This window comes from Larus michahellis, chromosome 2, assembly GCF_964199755.1.
Source record: "Larus michahellis chromosome 2, bLarMic1.1, whole genome shotgun sequence".
In the NCBI taxonomy this organism is placed as follows: domain Eukaryota; kingdom Metazoa; phylum Chordata; class Aves; order Charadriiformes; family Laridae; genus Larus; species Larus michahellis.
Genome location: NC_133897.1, coordinates 39,683,521 through 39,702,457, shown reverse-complemented (window position 1 = coordinate 39,702,457; position 18,937 = coordinate 39,683,521). Strand labels below are relative to the sequence as shown.

Sequence of the window (18,937 nt, the reverse complement as noted above, 5' to 3'; positions counted from 1 at the left end):
CCTCTACTCCACTCTCGTAAGACCCTACCTGGAGTACTGCATCCAGCTCTGGAGCCCCCAACATAAGAAGGACATGGACCTGTTGGAGTGGGTCCAGAGGAGGGCCATGAAGATAATCAGAGGACTGGAGCACCTCTTCTGTGAGGAAAGGCTGAGAGAGTTGGGGTTGTTCAACCTGGAGAAGGCTCTGAGGTGACCTTATAGCAGCCCTCCAGTACCTTAAGGGGACCTACAGAAAAGGTGGGGAGGGACTTTTTGTCAGGGAGTGTAGTGATAGGACGAGGGGCAACGGTTTTAAACTGAAAAGAGGGTAGATTTAGATCAGATATTAGGAAGAAATTCTTTACTGTGAGGGTGATGAGACACTGGAACAGGTTGCCCAGAGAAGCTGTGGATGCCCCATCCCTGGAAGTGTTCAAGACCAGGCTGGATGGGGCTTTGAGCAGCCTGGTCTAGTGGGAGGTGTCCCTGCCCATGGCAGGGGGGTTGGAACTAGATCTTTAAGGTCCCTTCCAAATCTCAACTGGTCTAAGATTCTGTGATTTTGTGGCATATCTCTCCTGTCTCTGAAGGTTATTCTACAGCTTGCATTTAGCAGAAATTATACAGATTTCACATTCTCATTTCATTAATAATTTTGATCAAATGTGTAATGAAACATTCAAGAAAGGTAAAATAAATAGGGATGAGTTAAATAGATTATCAGTAAATATGTAGCCACAGCTTTCCTCTTACTCCTACAGAGGCATATCTTATCAGATACTGATCAAGTCAAAGTTACCTGCACATAATGTTATAAACTATGTGTAGTCTTGAGAAATCTATGGCCACAAGTGTATTTTAAGTTTCCAAATGATAGAAAACAGCTCTCAGAAAGAGCCTCCAAAATAGAAAATTGATCCTTAATGATATCTAGCCTCTGCAGCTCCCTAGTAGTTGCCTAGAGATGGGCAATAGAAGCAAATAAATAATAAAAAATAAAATTAAAAAGTTCTTTGCCATTAAATGATGTAGTGGTAGGACTCATGTTGAAGTTACTCTTATCTTTGGAAATAGAATATGAGCTAGTTTTAATAACTAATTGCGCTAAAATTGTGAGCCAGTCTTGAGTACGTAAGTGCATTAGCTGCTGGCCCACTCTCTCTGTTCCGGAACCCTGGAAAGGGAAAAGTAGCTGCTGTTCCTGAGCAAAGGGCAGATTGTGCCCTGCTGCTGGGGCAGAATAACCAGCAATAGGGGCTGGTACAGTTCTCTCTTTAGCTGCAGTATCGACCTGACTTCTCCATAGCTTTCTATTCTGTCTTGGTTCCTTCTGTGATTTGGATGTAGTTTTCCTGTTATTTCTGAGGAGCTGTGGCCTAGTTCTCAATAATACCTGATGAAATAAATGAGTAAGTTACGCTAAATGAGTTGTCTATCTTAAATGGAGTCTAGTTTTTCATATTTCGGCTTTTCTTTCATATTTAATCTTATTGATAGAAATCTCAGTATGTACTAAGCATGCTTGTGCAGAGTGGCAGGTAAATAATAAAATATTTTTCTTTACTGATATTTTTGTATCTGTTTCTGATTAACTTAAGTTTAATCAGAAGTAACTTAAGTTTTGCTGAATCCTGTTCAATGTGATATTGCAGGCGTCTGTTGCTTTTTGACAAAGGAAGCAAATTTTGTTCTAAATTAGCTTTAATTTTTTTTTTCATACTACTGTGAAAACTGGAAAAATGGGATGTGGTTAACTTGAATGCTGGAGTCTAACTTTGCAGTTGAAATACAGTAACTGGCAGTATATTGAGTTGCGTACAAAAGAAATAAATGGCTTATGCTTATGTGGGTCTTTCCAATTAGTTGTTCAAATAAGGCTTGCAATAGCCAACAAGGGGTTATCTAGCGGTGTAACTAGAAACACCTTGCAGGAGAGAGAAATGCTGTGCATGTGATTTCTCGCTGCTTTTCACAATGTGTGATCTTCTCTGCCTGTGCCAAAATAAGTACAGATATTTGGCAAAGCAGAATTCTTCAATCCCTACCAGTAGCAATTTACACCTTGCCTTACCCAGCTGCACCCAGGACTACAAAGTGCAAATGGAAAATGGGATCACTTCTGCTTGCAGTACAGGAGGTTGTAGAGCTCTGCACTGCTAAATGTGTGGGTTGACAAGAGAAATTACAGTGGCTAGAAACAGAAATAAAGTGTATCAAAGCACTTTTTAACTCCTAAGGTAAACTAAATTCCCTAACAGAGTGTCTCAGGGCAACATCTTACTGTTGATTAAAGCAATAAGGTCCTTCAGTTGTTTATAGTTAAATGGTTGTTAGAGCAGTATTTTACTATTTAATTACCAAGTCACTGTGTTTTGCAGGAGTTTATTCTTCTGAGGTGAGGGGTGTGTGTATATACACATGCATTTTTATATATATATACATATACACACGTATAAAGAACAACTCTGAAATGTCTAGGATGCTTGTTTAGGTTTTTTCAAGTTCGTCAGATTTTTCATGGGCAGAATGTTCCCTCTTGTTAGAGCACCACATGAAATACCTGTTACAGTCAGAATAAGTTTTAGATAGTATCTTATGAAATCAAATCTGTACCAAAATGGTTCTGAAAGAGGCAAATAATATCAAAATATGGAAACAGTGCTTATTTTTTTTTTTAAAGAATGTATGAACACCAGCAAGCCAGAGTGGAATTCTGGAATTCTCAGAGTGGTAGATTGTATGCTATGCTTCAACTTACATGCCTTGATACCATGCACTTGAACCATCTTTGTTCCCTTGAATTTCAATGTAGACACACCTAAATAGGTGACAGTAGAGATATCCTCTCCTGCTAATTAATCTGCTGCTTCTGTAACACACTTTTGCAGTCGGAGAAAAACACCTTCATGTCAAAAATCCTGTGGAACAAAATTTTAATACAAATTTATCTCTATTTAAGAAGTGCAGAAATGTCTTAATGGGTTGTATACTTAACCCTGGAGTAGTGGAATCCCGGGTTGAAACTGGTGCGCCCAAACACCTGACCTGATAGCTCTAAGTTTGCAGGCATGTCTGATCGTTACTGACTGTCAAGTGGGTAGTGGAAAGATGGTTTGTAGCACCTGGGTCTGTGCCATGTGATGCACTGTAAATATTAATTTGAAACACTTCTCATTTGCGTAGGACTGCAACTTCTTAACCATCTATGGCCATCCAGGAATGTTGTTTTCTTAGTGGTGATGTCCCTTTCTGTATCTGAGAAGACACTACACCAGCAAAAGTCTTTAATGTTGTCAGACAGCCTTTTGATTCAACCCCTGAGGTGCGGATCTGCAAATGCTATGGTGTCGGCAAGGTCTGGTGCCCAGGATGCTCCTTCTGGAGCCATCTATGACCTGATGTGTTTATAATACAGGAAAGCTGCATTTTCACTTCTTCCTTATGCACTTAGCAATCCTTCCCCATATGCTTTAACAGTAGTATCAGAAAAACAGCTCAATTACGTGGCACCCTGATGTGACTGCATGCTGCTTTCTCACACAGTTGGAAAGCCAGAGAAACTAATGAGTGGAGGAAAAATGGTGAAGGACAAGGAAAAAGGAAAAACTGTGTAAATAATTAAAAGAAATGGAGAGGAAAACACAAAAACACGCAGAAGGAAATAGAAAAAGGAGATGAGTAAAGTTCCCACGCAAAATGCATTACTAGTGTTTGCTTCATAGTTCAGCGCTGCTAAAGAAGTAACTTCATTTTCCCTGTTTTGATGTTATGCTTTTGGCTACTGACTACTAGCTAATGCTGATAGTTGTGCTTTAAGAGGACTTGAATGCAGACAGAGACCACTCTGGGGAAATTTTCTTGTTTCCTGATGGTACTCGAGGGGAAAAGTGGAGGGAGTACTTTCCAATAGATTTCATCCATCACAATACCAGACTTAAATACAGAAGTATTCTGCAGTTAGGAGGGAATTGAGGTTCTAATGTAGTGTTTGCTTATATATTTTACATAATTTAATTTGGTTTACGCATCTGCACAGTAGGGAGAGAGATTCTTAAGTGGGCAAAGTGTAGCAAATGTAGTTGTGTTTGCTGGGCATAAGGGCTTCAGGCAGTTTCAGTATTAATCAAGGGTGGTTTAGGAGTGGCTGAGCAGGTTTCTGACCTAACAGGGGGAAGTACAATAAAGGTGGCAAGCAAAGTTCCAGACTTGGTCCACAAGCATGACGTTTGGGATGGAAACACATTTTTCTGGAGAGACAGGGAGGATGAGGATAGAGGGTTGCCCCCTCTGTGAAAAGCACAGCTGGAATGTATGGAGCTCTCTTGGATGGATGACAGACTGCTTGAGAAAGGTAAGGATCAAAGGAGAGGATACTGAGGGTCACATGTTGTTGGACTGCAGACCAGCTACTCATGATGAAGTTTGATTAAACCTTTAGCAACTCAGCAATATCTAGGGGTGACAGATCCTGATGCTTGGAGAGGAGTTAATCTCCCTGACAGCTTGGAAGGGTAACATGGTGGGATGCAAGCAATCCAGCAGATTTCAGGAAGCTTTCTTGGTAGTGGTACTGAATGGGCCAGCCAGAGGCGTTGCACAAATGCATGTCCACTAACAAGGAAGAATTGTTTGTGAATGTTGTAACAGCAACCCTGGCTGTAGTGATGATCAGACATGTGGAGCTCAAGGTCATGAAGGGAGTGAGGAGGGTAAGTCATTGGACTTCAGAGAGCAAACTTTGTCATAGTTGGGGAAGTGGTAAATGGGATGCCATGGGAGGCAGCTCTGAAAGGTGAAGGGAGCATAGGAAATCTGGTAGGTTTTTAAGAGGAACCTTTTCCCTACGTAAGAGTGGCACATCCAAATAGGAAAACAAGTTGATGAATTGGGACACCAGCTAGGCTGAATGGGGAACACCAGAACTTCCTTGCAAAACTATCATGGTGGAAGCAAGAACAGGTTATGGCAAAAGAGTTACTAGAAATGTTGCCAAGGCCCGTAGAGATGGTGGTGACACACACAAGGGCTTGTGGAATCTCATGTTGCTCTCAAAAACAGAACAAGAGGCTGAACAAGGAATATGTAGGCCTGTTGTTGAATGTGCGCACAGGTAAGGTTGATGTACTCAGAGCTGCCTTTGCTCTTCCTCTTGGTCTTACTGACCAGTGTGCATGGAGGCAGGGTTCCAGCAAGAGCTACCAGCAATGGATGAGGATCAAGACAGGGGTTCCTTCTGAGAACTTGATCTGTGCAAATCTGAGACCAGCTGGGCTGTGTCTGAGGCTGCAGGGAAGATCTGACTGATGCTTTGAGCACACCTGCTCTCTACTATTTAGAGTGGGGTGAGGACTAAAGGAGGAACAGCTGAAGCATGGCAAATGTTGCACTCTTTTAAAGAAAATGCCAAGGACAATTTGGGGAACCATGAGGAAATCGGTCCCGAGGAAAATCGTTGAGGGCCCTTGGACCAGAATTGCTTTTGTGTATTTTTATGTGTCTAGAAAGGGTGCCATCATGCCTCACCAACTGTTTGCCTTCTATGATAGAAAGGCTGCATTTGTAGGCATGGGAATGGTAGTGGATGCCATGGCAACTTTAGTAAGGTGCTTGGCACTGGCTCCTGTGCTATTTTTCTAGATGCTGAGGATTCTGATGTCTGGGTGGGTGGACAGCTAGATGGGTAAAAAGCTTATTGTGAGGCCTGTTGTATTTAACATCTTTCTCAAGGACCTGGAGGAAATGGCTGGATCCACTGTCGCCATGTTTGCACGTGAGCCCACTGGGGCTGCAGTTGACAAGCTTCAGGGCTGGGCTGCTCTCCAGAAGGACCTGGGTAGGCTCAAGGAACAAGCCAGCATGAACTACTGGAAATTTAACAAGGACCAACATCCTGCCTCTGGGAATGGAGGGCTGCGTGTCTGGGTGGCAGCTCTCCTGCAAAGGCTGTGGGGATGTTGGGAGGCAGCAAGGTGACCACAGCCAAAGAAGGTAACAGCAGCATGCCAGTATCTCGGAAAAAGTGGTTATCTTCTTCTATTTGGTGCTCATTAGGGCTCTTCTAGACCACATACTGTGTGCAGGTGTATCATCCTCCCCTCACAATGCTGTTGACAAGAAAGTTGTTAAGCTGGGACAAGCTCAGTGGAGGGCCACCAAGGCCAGGGCTGGAGCATGTGTCCTGCAAGGAGAGGCTGAGGGAGCTGAACTTGCTTGACCTGGAGAAGGGAGGGCTTGCCCCCATCTGAGGGGGGGTGAGAGAACGGGCATATTAAAGGAGAGGGTCAGGTTCTGGGTACAAGGAGGCCGATTCCTCAGCGGTGAGCCCAAGTCCGGCCAGACGGTGTGGGCCTGAAAGCCCACAGGCGGAGGGGAAGGCGGCAGCGCTGCCGAGGGGGGAGCGCGGGGCGGGCTGAGGGCTGAGACCGGCAGTGCCGAAGGGACTTCCAGCCCTGGCCGGCGGGCGGAGCAATCCCTCTTCGGGCCGCTTCGGTGGCGGAGGCGGGAAGCGCCGCTACCCCCGTCCTTGCCTGGCTGGGCGCGGGGCTCGGCCCGGCAGCTCGGAGGAAGAGGAAGTGGCCGCGGCCCCAGGCCGGCCGGGCTCGGAGCGGAGCAGAGCTGCCCGGCGCCTCCCCGCCGCCCCCAGGCTGCGCGGCACAAACTTTGCCGGGCAGCGGGGCCGTGTGGCGGCGCGGCGCTGCCCCGGCACCTCCCCGTGGCGGAGCCGAGGGGGGAGCGGCCCCGGAGCGCGGCGGGCGGGTACGGGCGGCAGCAGCAGCAGGAGGAGGAGGAGGAAGGACTGTCAGTGGGGCCGGCCGTCTCCGCCCGCCGGGCATCCTTCAGCACCGCCGGGCTGCGCTTCGCCCGCCGCCTGTCCCAGGTACCGACGCGCACCCGCCCGGCCCGGCGGGCAAACTTGGCGGGGGTGCGGGGGGTGTCCGGGGCCAGTCGGGGGGTCGCTACTGGGCAGGGTCGGCGCGGCAGAGCGGGGAAAGCGGCTACCGGGCTCTGAGTCGTCTTGATCCTCTGGGTCCCGAAGTTGGGAGCGGGGTCTGGGCTGCCCGGCGTGCCCGGCTGCGGAGGGGCTGCTCGAGGCTTCCACGGGGGCGGCGGGGCGAGGCGCTCCCTCCCTCTTCCCCGAGCACGATTTCGGTTTGTGCAGCGCCGGTGAACGGCCGCTCCGAGGGGGGCGGCGGTCCCGCCCGCTCCGGTCGTTGCCGTTTCCGAGGGGCCGGTGCGGGGGCTCGCCGTTAGGCCGGGGGAAGGCGGTGGGGCCGGCGGGCGGTGCCGTCCTGTCAGACGATGAGGAGACACCCGGGGCTCCGCCGGGGCTTTCTGCGGCCGGGGCGCTTGCGGGAACCGGAGGCGGCATCGCTGCAAATCGCTTCCAGCCGGGGCGGTTGTTCGCGTCCGGCCGACGCCGCGGCGAGGCAGAGCCGGGGAAGGGGGAGCGCTCCGGGAGCAGCCGGGCGGGTGTCTGCCCGCAGCCCCTCGCCGCACGCCGGGCACCTGGCAGCGGCCGTACCGCGGCGTGCCATCGTGTGGCTGGCTGGGGTTTGTGATTTTACGGTTGTTTTCAAAGGCTGGGATGGATATTGCCGTTTTTAAGTCCGCACGTTTTTAGGACAAAATAAGGAGAGGTAGGGTGACCGAGGGTCAGCAGTTGTGTATCTGAGCGTGAAATACATCTCTCTCCTCTCTTGTTCATCTTAATTCCTGACAGAGCAGCTACTTCTCGCAGCCTGTATGTTTTCGGAAAACGGGAATTTAGTTGGATGGACTCTTAGAGCTCTTCTGTGATACTTCCAACTTGGTCAAATAATTAATGAGAGGCATTTGTTCTCCATTACCATTAAGCGTGCTTGGCTCCAGCGCGCTGCCGGCTGGGACCAGGGAACAAGCTGGGCCAGGACAGGCAGCGGGGACGGAGTCGTCTTGGTAGGGGTGGCTGTTGTGCTAAAGTGGTTGCCGGATGTAAAATAATAAAAATTTAACTATACCTGACAAAACATTCTTTAAAGTTTTCAGCCAAAGTTTGGAAGCCATGGTATGATTGTATACTGCTTCTATTTTTATTCACTCTTTAGTCAAGAAAGTTTTTTCTTTATTATTCAGTAGGAGAATAATTAACATTGTCAAGACATAGCTGATCTCTAGTTTACATGGGGAAATCTTTTTGTACATCTACTTTTATGTTTTGTTTTTAATGAATCCAATCCTTTTCAGCTTCTGGTATCACATAACAAGTTACTGGCAATAACCCTCTTTTTCACAATACCAGCGGTCACATTTTTGTGTTTAATTTCTGTTTTTTCTAAGAAAAAAAAGTTTCAGAACGAAGGGTTATTTTAGGAATCTAACTTAACCTCAAGTTAGTTATATTAGACAAGGGGCTTTCCACTGCTTGAATGCTGGCATTCCCCTGGTCTTACAGAGAGAGAGAGAGTTGTATGAAATGAGTGTATACAGCTGTGATTAAATACCTAGGGGAGTTCTGAGCTGTGGTACTGGGAAACGCAGATACCATATTGGGTATAATGAAGTGGCCTTAGGATTTGTGGCGAAAAAGCTGAAAAGCTGGAGCCACAGCCCTATGAAGAACAAAGATAAAAATTTGTGAAGCCTGTATTTAAAAAAATAAAAAGAAATACATAATCACGTAACTGTTATTCTATCCCCAAACTTCATGTGAGATCTCACAGCTTCATACCTGGCTCCAGTGGTCCACTTTGCCTTTTACCCCAAATTGGTTGGCCAGGGTTTTACTCCATGGCAAACTAGCAAAAGACAGTAAGCATAGGACTGTCAAGTCTGTCTAGCTTTGTGTTTTACCATGGTTTTACTCGCTGTCCTTGAAGCTAATGTGCATACATTGCAACATGCATCTGTTTTTCATGCTTGTTTGCTGTGGGTTCAGAGTGGTGTGGGATTAACTTTAAAGGAAAGTTGGATTCATATCTGACGTTCCTCTGCATGCTTCTTTCAGGTCCATTCAGTCTTTAATTTGCTAGATAATAAATGTTAGCTGCTAAAGTTTCCCCTTAAGTTCTTGAGAGTAGTTCTCTAGTCCTTCACATCTCAGTAGTCTCCTGTCTTCACATGGAGGCATCTTGCTTGAACATTTGTGGTGGTGGTATTTCAGAAAAAATGTTACCTGTGCTTTGTCCAGTGATGATAATACTTCATTATCTTGACCGGCAATAGCATGCCTAAAAGTATTTTGTAGAAATATGTGGTACCATCTGAATCTTTTGCTGTACTGTAAAAGACAGCATTGTGGTATCACCAAGCATTACATCTTCTGGACGAGCGTTGTAGGGTGATGTAGGTGAGGAGCAAGGGTCTCTCTCCAACCTGCTGTTCCTCAGATTGCCCCCCAACACCAGCACAAGGCTTGCCTTTCTCCTCCACCAGTTCTTTCTGATCGTGTTTGCTTTTCTTCCTCCCACCCTCTCACCCACATGCACGCACAGGCAACCCAGCTTTGTTTCTCTAGAGAGGGTTAAGCGCAGCTGGTGGCAACCCCTGGTTATGGGCAGGGAGCCTGCAGAGGTAGCCCAGGGACAGTGCAGTGTGTGTTACAGAGAGCAGTAGAGTTGATCCCAAGACTAGTGTTGTGAACACCATAATAAAAATAGCACCTAATAATATTTTGTTGAAATCATGTTATCACTGTGGCGTGTTATTTAACATGCTGCATGCTAGGGCTGTGCTTTCTTCGTGACTTGTGTATAAGACCTGTCAGGGTAATCTGTTTTAACTTTACTGAGTCTATATCACATTTATCCATGTATTATTTTGTTTTTTTTCTTAAAGTTTCCTAAAGTTTAGCAAACTCTTGAGGATAAACTAGCAATTGTCTTAATTGGCCAAATTATGTTTTCCTCCTTTTTTCGCATAGGCAGTACACTTTCTTGTCTCCCAGGTAGATGGTACCAAACCTAGTGCAATAGTTTGTTTTTTAATTCCAGTGGTTGGATCTGCAGTTCATCATGACAGGTCTTCCAGAGTTCTTGGTATGAGTCCAAATTAGTCCTCCTGATTTGCGTTCTGCTTCTGTTTAGTTGTGGTATCTTTGGCCTCTCTAACTAGGCTTGGCTTCTGGCACATTTCACTTTGTGCTGGTGTTTCTTGATCCGAGACTGTAGTTTCCTCTGCTGAGCTTTTTTCCTGTCCCTTGAAAGCTCTCTGCTTATTCTACCTTTCCTTCTTTATTAGGTAATTCATCTCACTGGGTCTGGAAACCTTCTTATGAATTCTCTTGTCACTTCCTTGGGTTACAAATTCTGCAGATACTCATATTATAGTTTAAACGTGTTCCAGACCTCCCCTGTGCTCATGTCCTCCAGCTTTTCATTCTTGTTCATCTCACTAATGAGTTCCCTAAGTTTTTGAGATTCGCCTTTTGAAATTGAAAACCTTAATTGCAGATTTACTTGCGTTACTCTACTGTTTCATTTAAATAAAATCAATCATAAAGAATAAATCTGGGATTATTCTTTCACCAACCTTTCTGCAAGCAGAGATTTAGTTATCAGCTGCAAGTCTAAAATCCTGATAATGCTAGTCAAATTGGTAAGTATATGGTGAAAAAATTGGTCAGCTGTGACATCCATCAATAGATAGGACTGATTTACAGTAATTGTTCTTTGTATTTTCAAAATAAGACTTGGAGAATCTTTTAAATTACTTGGTAAACATTATTTACTTTAACAACTGATCCTTCCTCACAAATAAAAATTATTGCGGTGTTTATTGAATATGTGCTTCCATAGCTACCTGGACAGTAATACTCTTCGAAAAGGACCAAGTAGTGTGTCTAGGTACAGAATTTCCCTTTTAATAAGTGTAATCTCACAAAAAAACCTATACAGTGGTAAGCCAGAGAAGGAAAAATTTTCTGAAAAGTAGGAAGTTCTTACTTTTCTGTTCTACCTCAAACCAGGACATGGGGATATGTCAGGAACATAGCTCTAGTCTGGGAACGTATGAAGGATCATCCTAGCATACTACTCTCCTTTCTGTGTTTACCTGTACATCCAGTTTGTCAGGTCTAGAGTTTTTAATCCTCTGCTTTGGTTATGCTTCTCCGCCTGATGTTTTTTTTGCCTTGTTATTCCTCTTCTGCTTCATTGCTTTAACTATGCTAGGAAAGGGACTCGACCATAATTTGCAGGCTCTGTCAGGGTTTGTTTAGAGCTGAATGAGGGACTAAACACTCTGGTGTTTTGTAGACTGGAAAGGATGCAAGAATTAAGTGACCACATACCAGCAAGTGAACTGAGCTGAGCGTGAAGTGCTTATTATTTTGAAAATGGAAAGGTGAGGATGCAGGAGTGAGGGCTTAAGAAAATAAGTGCATCTCATTACTGCACAACAAATTTGAAGTCCTGTAATTATTTGTGAAAGCCTTCTAGCATCCCTGTGAGGTAGCTAAGTGTTACCCATGGAAGAAAGAATCAGGATGAAAGGACTTAACCAAAATTAAGAGAGAAAGCCTATTAATACATTGCAGTTACCTTGTTTTGCTGCTGCACTCTCCAGTAAGAACACTGTATTCCATGATTTTGTGAAAGGAACTTTAGCAGTAATTTATGATACGTATTTTAAAAAATAAATGAATTGATGATAAAGCTTACAAAATGAGGTCACTATTTCTAGACAATAAACATTTTAAATGTGTTAATGAAGGCAAGCTTGTTTTCACTAATTGTGCTTAAAAACAAGCTGACAGTAGCATAATCTGCCTGTACGGCATGTTTTCTTTGGATGCCATTAGAAATATTAAAATTACCTTGTTTCTATTTCAGGTGGTGGTGTATTGCATTTACATGCGTATTAGAATATTCAGTCTAATGCTATATGCTTAGCAGTTGACTCCAATGCTATATGTATTTAAAAGAATTGTTTAGGAAGTGTTTTCAAATCATCCCTGTAAGCAGTCATTGACACGATATTTTCTGTAATACTGATGTAGTTGAAATAAACTGTTTAGCCAGTATATACTTAGTTGATAAACAACCCTTAAATTACATAATCTGGTAATCTATTCAAGCTTCCATTAGCCATGTGGTTCTGTTACGTTTCAGTGTAATTTTCATTATTATTCCTTGGAGATAAATTGTTATGGAGTTCCATGAAAGGAGGAGGTGGTACATCAGAAAGCTAGCTCCATTTGTTCCCAAAAAAGCCCCAAACAGGCAGAAGGCAGGGTTTTTTTTCTTCTCTTCTTTGTGCCCTCTTCTTGCTGAAAAGGACTCTTGAGGCCTGAGACACTATTATCAAGAAAATAAGTTGTTAGCTACATGATATTCTTTTATGCTTGTTCTTGTTAGCTAATTCTGAACTTGTTGTATTTCGTCTATTTTGAACACAAGCTAGTAAAGTGAGAAAGCAAACCCAAGCTGCAGAGAGTATTTTAACAAAGCTTACGTTCAGAGATGACGAGTTGAAAACTTGGCAGATCTCTGAGAGCTATAAAAATTACGATATTTTGTTCAAGATACGCACATTTTCATGGATCACGGAGATAAGAATGGAAATACTGTGGGTTTTTTTTCCTCTTGCTGAGTACAATTTTTTGTAATTTTTTGTTTTTCATGGCAAAGGTTGGTACCAGTTTCAATAAAACTTGCATTGGGAAGGAGCGTTTGGGGCAGGTTATTTGCCATGCTGGGGTGGGTTTCTGTCCTGTTCCTCTAGACTCTCCCCAGAGCTCCTCTATTCTTAAAATACATGACACAGGGCAGTAATGGGGAGGAGGAGGTGGAGGCAAGAGGCTTATTCTGTGGCTTGCAAGTTGGGCGTTTGCTTGGTATGTACAAAACCTGGGTTAAATTTTTGAAGTCAGTTTGCAGATGAAAGCTGCTCTTTTCCTAACCAGTGGGGGCCTTTGCTGTCGTTCACAAGACAGATGAATTAATTGACTGTAGGCCTTGCTGTTGTTCTGTAACTCATCACAGCTTCCATTTTTCATGTTCCGCAAAATTAAAATGAGATCTAGACAAAAAAAAAATAAATCTGTTGTTAGATCTGGGTTTCAGTTCTAGTTTTATCGTCACGTGGCTGAGCACAAGACTAATTTTAGATATTATGAAGATTACACTTAAGATTAATTTGCAACCTAAGTGAGTTTGTGGACAGAATTAGTTTTTCCAGCATATGTAGCTGTAAGAGCCCATAGCTAAACATTAATTTTGGTGATTAATATTCTTCATTAGGTGTTACTTTTTCCCTCACTCAAGGTATTTCTTGTATGTATGGAACTAGTGAGTTGATAGGTGATTTTTATGTTAATGGAAAAGTTATGGCAGAGCAAAAAATATTTGAAAATTTTGCAGTGTTTTTTGAAGAATTGTTTTTTAATTTACTAAACAGTGAGTATTAGTGATATTTTGTTTTAATACCGAATAAAAAAAAGTAGAATTCACATGTGGGTATAGAAAGCCAGGATAAATACATACACTACAGTAACCTTAAGCATCCCTTATAGCAAAACAATATACCTGCTGAAAAAGGGGACTGAAGTGGGTTTAGATTACTTTGATGAGTAATGATCAGTGACGAACACCTCTTACTGCACTCTGATAACTTCAATGTAGCAAATTAAGAAGGTGAATAATGTCCTGTTGACAACTAGATTTGTAACTGAAAAGCAAGGAGATGTTTTCAGGCGGGCATGGAAAGACTCTGAACAGCACTAACTTTGCGGCAAAGGAAAGGAAGGAAGAGAGTAATCACTAATGTTAAAAAATCTTTGGAAGGTTATAAAGCAAGCTGTCCCAGTAGAAGTTTGTGGGATAACATTGAGCAGAATTTAGTGATTCAGTGATTACTTGTCAGACACACATTATCAATATCTTTGAGCAGACTTTAAGTGTTCGTTCATCTCTGGAATTTTTTAAATACTTAGACTCCTGTATTAAAGTAGGAACTTTATTTCTTAAGATTTCTTTTCTACTGCAGCAGCATTTGCGTCTTAATTACTGTGAAAAAAGACTGTGGTGTTGTCAAACTTATTTTTCCTACAGATACCTCATTTTTATTCAAATGAAAGCATCCTTTTCCACATGTGTGCTTTAGTAACATACATATAATTGTCTATACTTAATGAAATGTGGGGAAGTATTTATCCTCAAGGATGCTACTTGAAGTTTTAGCCAAGCAGCAGGAAGGTAAAAATCAGTCTCTGGTAAGCAGTCACTCAGTGAATTAATACAAAAAAAGTACATTTTCAGTCCAGTCCCAAGTGGGCAGGTGTCTCCATGCTGAATGACTTGTGGGTTGGCACTGTTTGCAGAGACTACTACTCACGTGGGCAGTGAGGGTGGACTGTTTTTCTCAAAAGGCCCAAGGAAATGTTTGCTAGAGAAGCACAGCAGAGTGTCCGTGGCTGCCACTGGAAAAGCAGGCTTGTATTTTCTAGCACTTTCACCCGAATTTAGGAAAGAATGCAAAACTCGCCATGATGTGAAATACCAAGTCCCTAAGGCCTCCTTCCGCAGCCATCACTGTCTGAAGAATCTTGTGGATTTCAGACTCTTTGTATAACTAAGGGTTGCAGGCGCTGCTGCTTAATGACCTCTGAAACTGATTTTTTTTTCCTTACAAAATAGCATTCTGTATACTTAAGATGTGTAAGAATTACTGGGCTGTCACTGAAACAAGAAATCAGATACACTTGCTAACACGTTGCTGTCTTAGTTCCTTACTCTACAGTATGCTAAAGCACAAGTACACTGTTGGGTGTGTTCCATTACAGACCATGGAAATACTCGTCGTATCTTGTTAGGCAGATTAATACACAATATACATTGATATATTAAAAGAAATAACATTTTAGACTTAAGCAAAAGAAATAAGCTGCTGTATATATGAAAGAATGATCCTCTTTTTTTTCACTTAGTAGTAGTAGTTGTCATTACCAAAAAAAAATCGTAGAAAATATAATTTTGGAAAATAAAAAAAGATCTTGAGGATATTTACCTTAAATGTCAAAAAAAATAATCCCCAAACCTATCTTTCATTTCTAGAAATTGTTAAAATAATGTAGTTTTACTTTTCTTCCAAAATAAGCAGGGAAAGTTGTTATCTGTTGGATGAATCCCCAAATACTTAAAGTTCAGGAATGTGTATGACACACCATCTATTTTTCTTGCGTCTTTTTAGCAAATGTTCTGTCTGCATCCAGTTTCTGTGTGATCGGATATTTACTATGGGATTGTTTTAAGGTTTGATGTGTTGGTGAGTCCTATTTTGGTGTATTTAGTAGTGACTTTGTAATAAGACGTAGGTGTGTACTCGCGGACTCTGCAGATGATGTGAAGTTGGGCTCTGTTGCTGAGCCTGAAATAACTTCCAGCTCTTCCAGGAATGCAGAAAAATGGCATGAGATTATTACTGAGTAGCGTAGAAATGCAACGGAATAGAGCAAGGTTATGTGATGAGCAAAGCCCTCTGTTATAGGTTGGGAACTTCTTAATTAGCTGTGTTGGATAAAAATAAAGAGAAATAGGTTCTTTGGCTACTGAGAAGCTGACCATAAACTCTGAATGTGATTCACCTGTGACCGATGATTTTAGGTGCAGTAGGCATGTTATTTGCAGTAGAGACAGGGAAGCATTAATGTTATTTTAATGGCCCTGTTAAGATCTCGTTTTGAGCATATGGTCACCTGTGTTCATGTAGGGAAATGAAAACAGGAGTGATACAAACAAGAGGGAGTGGGGTGATGAAGGGAGCAGAGATCCTGTCTTGTAAGTGGCAGGAAAGGACTTGAGCACGTTGATCCTAGCAGAGCACAGGAAGGGACATGGTAACTTCATAAAAATGACTTCACAAGGAAATACGGGGGGGCGGAGGGGGGATAAAAATTATGAAAGTTAAAGCACAATATAAGTATAAATAAATTTCTGCAAGTAGATTCCAAATACATTGGGGCTGGAAATTTGACTAACTTCGTAACTGTTTAGGGAATGAAGCTGTGGCGTAAGCTTATCTTTGGAGATAGGGAAACTGAGCTAGTTTTTCATTCTCCGCTTTAGGTTTATTAACTGTCAAGGTAAAGGCAGCCCTAGTCTGTGGCTGAAGTTTTTCATGTGCTCATTGCTGTCTGTCGGAGGTTGCAGGGAGCCTGACGCAGATCTTTATGATGCTTCATGCAGAGCGTTTACACTGAGTGGATCCCATGCCTTGAAGTGCCTGGGGTGGCCTACGGGAGCCCCTCTTCATCCCAGAATGTTTATTCTGCATGTCTCTCCCCGTCACATGAGTTTCTCCATGTAGGTGGAGGCAGGATGTTGGGTGTGTTGTAATGGAAAAACCTCAGGTGCCCAGCTGGTGTGTCTTTTTATCTCCTTATACTCACTGCTGGTTGAAATGATTTCCCTCAGTCCAACCAGCGTTGTTGAAGAGGAATGAGAGGATTTGGATCATCTGAGTATTTTCACCAAGCAATTCTTCCATTCTTTCATACTCAGATGAGCCGTAACATACAGGATATTGAGAAACATTTAATGTGTAGCAGAAATAGTTGTCAGGAGTAATCCTTTAAAATGTTGTGGACTGGCAGCTTATTAAGGAGAACTAGATTTATCTAGTCCAGTTCTGTGGTCATGTGCTGCTTCTGGTTTGAAGATGGCATCCATAAAGCGCCATTATTTCCTGTGGATTACCTGAAAAAATGAGGTGGAAGGCCATGAGGTAGTCTTCTAGATGCTGGTAGTTCTCTGCAGACCTGTTTTTTCCATTAAATTACAAGTCTAGATATTAATTTGAATGTTACAGAAATCTGTGTAAAAGCTAATACTATCTCCTCTCATAATAACTGCACATGCAGAAATTGTTACTAAGTTGTCAACCCTTATATCAGCAAGTTATTTTGCTTTTTCGTCCACTTTTTGTAATGGAATATGTGTCTTCCAGAGTATACTACTGAATACATGTCAAAGATGCAAAATACATGCATTAAACTGACAATTTTCCAGTAAAATAATAGCATACCGGAGGGATAATATGAGTGGTATATACTTAAGTTACTGTCTGAGCATTTATTTAATTATTCAATTTCACATAGGTTGTAGGCAGCTTGTATTTAAAAAATAAAAATCACCGTCATGTACTATTGTGTTGCATGAAACCGTAAAGAAAAAAACAAAATGAATGGTGTTTATGTGTTTTCACTTTTTTCTTTCCCTGCCTTTTTGTATCAGGAGCTGCTGAAATGGGTTGTGGATTGAACAAACTAGAGAAGCATGATGAAAAACGACCTGGCAATATCTATTCAACTTTAAAGAGGCCCCAAGTAGAAACCAAGATAGATGTTTGCTATGAATATCGATTTCTGGACTTCACGACACTAAATGATAGTAAGTACACAATATTTTACTTTAGAATTTTTTTTTCTATTCAAGTTAACATGTTAATTGCTTCATAATGGGTTTTGAATAGTGTATGTAATAGCTAAGTTTTTAAAACGTCTTTAGTTTCTTTAAGTAAATACCTTCTCTTCAGTCATAATGTTGACACACAGAGATCTTATTGAGAATTTTCTGTAAATTGTTAACCTTAGAGCTAGTTGTAGCTTCTCAGATTTTTGGTTCTTATACACCACGCACTCTCTTCCCCCCTCCTTTTTTTTTTTTTTTTGGCTTACTCTAATATGTTTTGTTTTTTTTCTCCTTAGTTTGCATTTTATCCAGGTTTCATATGGTAAAGCAATTCAGGTCTCCCAGGTCTGCTCTTTTTTCTTTCTCCCCTTCTGCTCCCTGTGCTCCTTCAGGAGTATTTTGAGAGGTTAAAGTTCGTGTTTTCAGTTTTGCTAACTTACCTTAAATAACTTTTATGTGGGTACAGATACTTACAGGTGCACCCATGTGGGTGGAAACAGGATAGTGGGAGACACTGAAGATCTAAAACATCAAAGGGGGTGAAGGTCCAGTCTCATACAGATTTTGCCTTTTTTCTTTTTCCCCTATCTGAAATTCTGAAATAGTCATGCTTTAATTCAAATGACAATTCACAGATATTTCATTTCTTTACTTCCTGATTGACATCAAGCATCTCTGCCAGTATTGCTCACACCATCGCCTGTGCCCTCTTTCGCTTCAAAATTAGCCTGTTCTACAAGCGATTACTCCTCGCACCATTTGGAAATCTGAAGCTTGAGCAGAAGGCTGGGACCTGCTTCTTGCTATATATAAAACAACACAGTACCAAAATCTGTTAGAGCTAGCTGGCGGGATGCCAGGTAGACCCTCTGTGCTTTTGCCCTGCAGTGCGCGGCTGCTTCTCTTGTTTTGCAAGTCAGGTCAAAGGCAAAGCCAAAGCCGTACGTCTCTCACTGTGTCAGACAAAGAGCTGCTGGTGCGTCTCTTGGCCTGACACCTCTAGTGCAGTTCAGTATGTTCAGCCCAGAGTAGAGTGAATTTGTTGTTTTTTAAAGCTTGCTACAAGCGAACTTGAATTTGGAAAAAGGTGGAAGTTTGGAGTAGGTGGTCGGACAGGAGTGCGCTTTTGTGGGCAGTATGGGAGCTGAGAAATTTTGTCTTTGCAGACTTTTCTTTGTGCTTCTCTTTTTATTCACCGATTATTCTGTTTGTTGTTATACTAATGGGGGTATTGGGATTGGGATGCCCTGCAGTTACTGAAAGAACCTAAGGGAGAGGGTATTTTTTCATGTTTATGTATTGCAGTTGTTTCTACACTTACGTATTTTTATTTCAAAATGAACTGTTTATGTCATTTGATTGATAACTTTTACTGAGATGTACTGTGTCATTAGTGAATATGAATTAATATTGAGGACATACTTTTATGGGGTTTTCTGGGATGCTCGTCACTGTTCTGTCTGAGTGCCTCACAAGCTTTAGCGTGAGCATTCTCCTGCTATCTCATGAAGTCTCATCTTTGTCACTGTATGGAGGAAGAATGAGTATATGCAATGGCAATGTGACTTGCC

The 18,937-nt window shown here is 42.4% G+C and overlaps 1 protein-coding gene across 1 annotated transcript in view; it reads left to right on the top strand.

Annotated features, from left to right (window-relative positions):
- Positions 1–6,458: 6,458 nt before the first annotated feature.
- The window catches only part of RFTN1 (raftlin, lipid raft linker 1), a 99,544-nt gene continuing 87,065 nt past the window's right edge, over positions 6,459–18,937 (top strand). Inside the window, exons 1-2 of the mRNA XM_074574983.1 lie at positions 6,459–6,859; positions 17,190–17,345. Of these exons, the coding sequence (XP_074431084.1) occupies positions 17,201–17,345 (145 nt within the window). The 5' untranslated portion in view covers positions 6,459–6,859; positions 17,190–17,200. The remainder of the gene's footprint in view (positions 6,860–17,189; positions 17,346–18,937) is intronic.